We start from the raw sequence: 7500 nt of genomic DNA on the forward strand, positions 1-7500 counted from the left end.
TGTCTCTCCTGCTAATTGCTAATTTCCTGTCAATCTGCTCTATTGTATTGAAATTATATATATATATATATTAAACTGAAAAAAGAACATGCACTTACTTAGCCCCCCTGCTGAAGTAACCTAACCAACATATGTTTTATTAACAAAAAACTATTTAATTATGCTAAGATTAGTACTAAAATGTGCTATTTTCCCCATTAATTGCATCTATCTTCACAATTTAACACAATCTTTGACATTTTATTGTATAATTGGAAAGTCCAGACCCTTTTACCTATGTTTAGATATCAAGATCATCAAAATGTGATTATCCAATCCCAATCCAAGTCAAAAACGAAGTATAATGGCTTTCAATGGTGGCCATCTTGGAAAATGGCGGCCATATTGGATTTTTTGCATGGCTTATGTGCTTTTTGGATAAAGTGAGTCCCAAAGAATATTCGTGCCAAGTTTGATGCAAAGTGAACGATTGTTTCACTAATCTGCCGCACTAGAGTGTCTGTTTCTCTGGTAGGGAGTGTGCAGTGACAGGCCCAAATTGAAACACAGTGAAGCGATGCCCTTTCACGTGTGTGTGTGTGTGTGTGTGTGTGTGTGTGTGTGTGTGTGTGTGTGTGTGTACAGTACACAGTGAAGCGATGCCCTTTCACGACCCCATAACTCAAGAGCCAGAATCGAGGATCAGGGAGAGCACTCCCCTTTGGATCCCCACACACTTATAACCTCAGATCCCAAATGGAGACGCTGTGGATGCTGTGGCCTCCTAACCTCATATCCCTGAGTTTGTGTGTGTGTGTGTGTGTGTGTGTGTGGAACTGGGAGACCCAGAGGTCCCTGTGCTGTTCCGTCTTCAACCTCCCAATCTGAGCAGGGATATACGGAGGCTCATACCAGCCTTCAACACACACGCACACGCACACGCACGCACGCACACACACACACGCACACGCACACGCACGCACGCACACACACACACACACATACACACACACACACACACACACACACACACACACACACACATGCATATGCACACACACACACACACACACATACACACACACGCACACACACACACACACACATACACACACACACATACCAGCCTTCAACAACACACACACACACACACACACACACACACACACACACACACACTTCCCATCCTGCACACACACACACACACACACACACACACACATACCAGCCTTCAACAACACCTCTAGACCCTGCTGGCTTAAGTCAATATGGGAAGAGGCCATATGGATTCCACCTCCTTGTTCACTTCTCAATATGTGCAGTGAAACTGGCCCCCCCACAACTCTGGGTAAATCTGAGCCAAAGTGAAGTCATCGCCACCAATGCATTGTACTTATCATCTTATACAGCACCACACAGAAACAGCAATCCTGGCTAGACACCAGCCAAAACCATCACCGTCAGCTCCACCTCTGTAAGTCAACTCCACCTATGTATTTAAACTAGCCCTGATACAGTTCCACCACAGTGTAGCTATCCTCACTGGTTAATCTGACACAAAATGGCCCCCGGGTGTAGCTATCCTCACTGGTTAATCTGACACAAAATGGCCCCCGGGTGTAGCTATCCTCACTGGTTAATCTGACACAAAATGGCCCCCGGGTGTAGCTATCCTCACTGTAGACAGGAGGAGCTACTGGCTACTGGTGCTGGTCATGGACATGGGGAAGCTGCAGCTAACAGCTCCGGCCTCTGGCTCTCCTGCTGCTCAGGATGCACTGGGCTGAGGACACCTGGACAGACAGCCGTAGCCTCAGAGCCTCAATCCTAATGCCCTCTCTCCTCTCCTCTCCTTTCGTCTCCTCCTCTCCCAGTCAGAGTTGGATTGGCCGTTGGAGTCAGAGTCCTCAGTGCTCTTCACACAGCAGATCACAGAGCCTGTCCAGGACACGGCTAAATAAAGACAGGGGACACTTTGGCCCACTTCGCACCACCGGAGTGGACTTGCTACACTTTCCATCAGCTTTTTTTGTAAAATGATACTTTTTTGTGTGTTTTTGTGTATGACTCTCTCTCTCTGTCTCTCTCTCTCTTTCTCTCTCTCTCTTTCTCTCTCTCTCTCTCTGTTTCTGGTTTGTTTTAAATTTCGTTGTGATAATAATGTTTTACAATGTTTTACAATTAGGGCTGGGATAAACGATTATTTTTTAAACGATTAATCTATGATCCTTTTTCCTGATTATTTTTTCGATGCATCGATTAATCTAACGATTCATTTTTTCAGTCCGATTCGATTTCGATTCGATTATCGATTATCTCCCCATTAATTGACTAATAGCAATTTATACATGTTGGTTTACAAATCTGAATGAAAAAACATGAATTCCTTAACATTGCAATATATGTTTATTGCGCTTAAAATTCCAAAATAAAAGACTATACAAGTGCAAAGTAATGCATTCTTAGTCAGAGGTAGCATTCAATAAAGTTCAGTAGTGTATAGGTCTAATTGAGTGCCTGTCACTTTAAGACGTTCGTGAGGGAACCCTTGCAATTGTAACACTTTTGTAAACAGTAAAAAGGCTGCTGATGTGTGGATGCAATTCATAATGTACAGTAGTTAGTTCAAATAACGGTTCGTACTTCCCCTTGGGACAAGCACTTCTGAGTCTTGGAAAACACTTTTCCATTTACATCGGGATTTTGCAAACATTCAGAGTCCGAGTCAATAAAAAGAGTCCTGCATGAGTAACGAAATTGACAAGCAGCTGTAAGTAAGCATGCTTAACTCGACATCCAAACAGTATTCTAATGTAGGCTTTGAGATACTAACCTGACTCTCGCCAGATGAATTTCGTTCCGCCTAGCTCCACTCATCCATCTGGGATCAATCTATTGAAGTGTTGCTTCAGAAGGCTGGGCCTAATCAAAAATGCTTGCATATGATTGGATATGCCACTTGTAAGTCATCTATTGACGGATCAACCACCTGGCTATCGCCAACCCGGTGACGCTGATAACAGTCTCACAGTTGCTTCTACGCTATGTCACATCTATGAAACTCCCGCCCTGCGTCCTGATTGGCTCTACCATAAAATCTGGTGCAGAAATCACTCTCAACGGAAGAGGTCCCAGATGGATGTGAGTGAAGCAAGGCGGAGCTAAGCGGAACGAAATTCATCTGGCGAGAGTCAGGTTATTGAGATACTGCTTGATTGCATAACTTAGTTTAGTCTCCTCAATGTACTATGTTGTGATAAGACCTTAGCAGACTTAACTTTAATGCAGCAGTTTTGAACAAATTTGCGCAGCATGGTCACAATGCTAAGCGGATTTAATAGCACTTTAGCCTGCTGTGTTCTATGCAATGCTTCTATGTGACAACAACAATCCTTCAACAATCGTGAATATTTGCACATGCAGAGGAGGGGCAGCGGCTCGTTAGAGAGAGCGGGCGGGTAAGGAAAAGGCTGGGCGCGGCATAAAAAGCGCAGCTCAATGAAAGGATTATTTTATCTAAATAAAGGATTTTAAATAGGCCGGTTTTGATTTCGTGGCACCCCGCTACAGATTAGTGAACATATGGGAAACTGAAATATGAGAAACTGAAGGTGTAAAATTAAAAATATTTAGCAGTTAATAATGCTATGCTTGGATTTAATCGGACAATTCATATTTTGCGTCAACGTATTTTTTGCGTCATCGCCATCGACATGCGGACGTTAGTTCCAGCTGTATTTACAATGGCAAATAAAATTATCTGATATTTTTATTAGTTGCATGTCAGATGGCCAAGTTCTGTCCTCTGTTTACGCACATTTAGCTGCGATCAATTCTGGCTTTACCTACTTTTCTTGACAGACACTTTTTACAAGAATTCTTGCATTCTTCCATTCACTACTGTTGACATGTTTTATAAGTGCCATCCCAGCATGGAGTATCGGGCCACACTGTGCTCGTATACTCACACTCCTAATGGCCTGAAACAATGAGTTAAGACAGAGCAACAACTTCCCAACTTTTAAACATAAACTTAAAAGATGGATTACGTTGGTTCTAGATGGATTATGGCTTGTCTAGTCACGTATACTGCTGTTTTTGTTTTGTTTCTGTTTGCTGTTTTATTCTAGGCTGTCTTTTTAAGAGCTGGCTAGAGACAACGGATGGAAATTAGCACTCACAAGCTAACTCTGGCTTATTTACAGCTTGTCTGTTAATTAATGAGCATTGTCCTAATAAATAAACAAATAAATAATAAAAATAAATACCACACACTGATACCACTTAGCCCGTAGAGCTACAGGCTAGCTATAGGCTAACTGGTCTAACCCACATCCAGTGAGTTATGCTAAGCTAGGCTAACAGTATCAGACAGCATTAATATACAGAGAAGAGAAGGGTATGTATCGTCTCATCTAACTCTAGGGTAGACGGTAAAGAATCTCTCTCTCAAACACACACACAATTCTCTCTCTCTCTCTCTCTCTCTCTCTCACACACACACACACACACACACACACACACACACACACTCACAACTATGGGAAAATGTGGAGACAGTGCCAGTGTGGAGGCTTGTTTCACAAAACAATTTGTTTTGTTTGAAATAGGCTGCTATTACTGCGTATGTACATTATTACTCATCATTGTGACAGAGCAGAGAAGAAAAGAAAAAATAAACTTGCATTTGAGTTATTTTGTGGCAGAAATAGGTATTGACAAGTTTGTGAAAAATTGTATTGGTGTATCCTCGGGGTGTGTGTGTGTGTGTGTGGGTGTGTGTCCTTATGTGTGTGTGTGTGTGTGTGTAAAACTCACCGTCCATCCGCCCCCGTCGGTGGTCATGTCACAGTAGACCTGGAAGCCAGCAGGGAAGTGGACGGGGAACACGGAATAGATGCCGTCCTCCCTCTGACCACTCGCATAGATATCACTGCAGTCCCGCGGCCTGGCACCTACAGGAGGAGAGGAGAGGAGGAGGAGGAGAGGAGAGGAGAGGAGGAGGAGGAGAGGAGGAGAGGAGGAGGAGGAGAGAAGAGAAGAGGAGAGGAGAGGAGGAGGAGGAGAGAGAGGAGGAGGAGGAGAGGAGAGAGAGGAGAGGAGAGGAGGAGGAGGAGGAGAGGAGAGGAGGAGGAGGAGGAGGAGAGAGAGGAGAGGAGAGAGGAGAAGAGGAGAAGAGGAGGAGGAGGAGGGAGAGGAGGAGGAGGAGAGGAGGAGGAGGAGAGGAGAGGAGAAGAGAAGAGGAGGAGAGGAGAGGAGGAGGAGGAGAGGAGGAGAGGAGGAGGAGGAGGAGAGGAGAGGAGGAGGAGAGGAGAGGAGGAGAGAGAAGAGGAGAGAAGAGGAGGAGGAGAGGAGGAGGAGAGAGGAGGAGAGAAGAGAAGAGGAGAGGAGGAGAGAGGAGGAGAGGAGAAGAGAAGAGGAGAGGAGGAGGAGAGGAGGAGGAGAGGAGGAGGAGAGGAAAAGAAGAGGATAAGGAGAGGAAGAGGAGGAGAGGAGGAGGAGGAGAGAGAGAGGAGGAGGAGAGAGGAGGAGGAGGAGAAGAGGAGGAGAGGAGAGGAGAGAGGAGGAGAGAAGAGAAGAGGAGGAGGAGGAGGAAGAGGAGAGGAGATGAGAGGAGAGGAGGAGGAGAGGAGAGGAGATGAGGAGGAGAGGAGGAGGAGGAGAGGAAAAGAGAAGAGGAGGAAGAGGAGAGGAAAAGAGAAGAGGAGGAGGAGAGGAAAGAGGAAGAGGAGGAGGAGAGGAGAGGAGAGGAGGGAGGAGGAGGAGGAGAGGAGGAGGAGGAGGAGGAGGAGGAGGAGAGGAGATGAGGAGAGAGGAGGAGGAGGAGGAGAGGAGGAGGAGGAGGAAGAGGAGAGGAGGAGAGGAGAGGAGAGGAGGAGAGGAGGAGGAGAGGAGAGGAGGAGGAGGAGAGGAGGAGGAGAGAAGAGGAGGAGGAGAGAGGAGAGGAGAGGAGGAGGAGAGAGAAGAGGAGGAGAGGAGAAGAGGAGAGGAGAAGATAGGGGAGGGAGAGGAGGAGGAGAGGAGAGGAGAAGAGGAGAGAGGAGGAGGAGAGGAGAGAGGAGAGGAGAGGAGAAAGGAGAGAAGGAGAGGAGAGGAGATGAGAGGAGAGGAGGAGGAGAGGAGAGAGATGAGGAGGAGAGGAGGAGGAGGAGAGGAAGTTATAGAAGAGGAGGCAGGAGAGGAAAAGAGAAGAGGAGGAGGAGAGGAAAGGAGGAGAGGAGGAGGAGGAAATAGAGAGAGGAGGAGGAGAGGAAAAGAGAGAAGAGGAGGAGAGGAGGAGGAGAGGAGGAGAGGAGGAGGAGAGGAGGAGAGGAGGAGGAGGAGGAGAGGAGATAGAGGGAGGAGAGGAGGAGGAGTGAGAGGAGAGGAGGAGGAGGAGGATGGAGGAGGAGGAGAGAAGAGGAGAGGAGAGGAGAGTGAGGGAGAGAGAGGAGGAGGAGGAGGAGGAGGAGAGAAGAGAGGGAGGAGAGGAGAGGAGAGGAGGAGGAGAGGAGAGAAGAGGAGGAGGAGGAGGAGAAGAGGAGAGGAGGAAGAGTAGGGGAGGGGAGGAGGAGGAGGAGAGGAGAGGAGAAGAGAGAGGAGGAGGAGAGAGGAGAGAGGGAGAGAGAAGGAGAGAGAGAAGGAGAGGAGATGGGAGATGGGGAGGAGAGGAGGAGAGAGGAGAGGAGAGAAGAGAAGAGAAGGAGATGAGAGGAGGAGGAGAGGGGAGAGGAGAGGAGAAAGGAGAGGTCAGGTTTAATGGCGCAGATACAATGTATTCTTATCCTCTGTTGGAGTTTGTAGACGCTTCTACACCTCTAAACTGGGTTCTGTTTTAAAGGAACTTCTATTACAGTGTTCAGGGGTTTCAGGCTCTGCACCATATCAAACACTTTGATTAATGGGTATTGTTAATGGCCTAATACAAAATCAGTAACATTGAAGTGAATTTCAACAGGATTGAGGTTCAAAGCTATATGTTGGAGAAGACAGTCAAAAGAAGTTATTCATCAACGTTTCATGATTAGTTAATGTATTCACTTTTGTTCACAATAGCAACATTGTTTAATTTGTGTTTTTATTGATACTGAATCCCCACAGTTCTTTAAATATTTTGTTCTTTTGTTGAGTAGTGTTATGTTTTGTTGACGTGTTTGTGTTGTATAGTTGCTGCTGTGTTGATGTTGTTGTTGACGTGTTTGTGTTGTGTAGTTGCTGCTCTGTTGTTGTTGTTGTTGTGTGTTTTGAAACAGGTATTGTAGTTTACTGCTGTGTTTGGTGTTGTTGTTGTTGATGATGATGATAATGTTGATATTGATGATGTTGATGTTTTTAGAGGTTGTGTAGTTGCTGCTATGTTGTTGTTGTTGTTGTTGATGATGATAATGTTGATGTTGTTGTTGATGATGTGTTTGTGTTATTATGTATTTACTGCTGTGTTGTTATTTATTTATTGATGATAATGATAATGTTGATATTGATATTTTGATGTTTTTAGATTTGTGTAATTGCAATTTTGTTGTTGATGACTAGTTAATAATA

The 7500-nt window shown here is 45.5% G+C and overlaps 1 protein-coding gene across 1 annotated transcript in view; it reads right to left on the reverse strand.

The window, feature by feature from the left end:
* Positions 1-7500, reverse strand: part of fibcd1a (fibrinogen C domain containing 1a) — a 116241-nt gene that overhangs the window by 59213 nt on the left and 49528 nt on the right. Inside the window, 1 exon segment of the mRNA XM_048244347.1 lies at positions 4798-4934. Within this exon segment, the coding sequence (XP_048100304.1) occupies positions 4798-4934 (137 nt within the window).

The sequence above is a fragment of the Alosa alosa genome, chromosome 5 (assembly GCF_017589495.1).
Source record: "Alosa alosa isolate M-15738 ecotype Scorff River chromosome 5, AALO_Geno_1.1, whole genome shotgun sequence".
Classification (NCBI taxonomy): Eukaryota; Metazoa; Chordata; class Actinopteri; order Clupeiformes; family Clupeidae; genus Alosa; species Alosa alosa.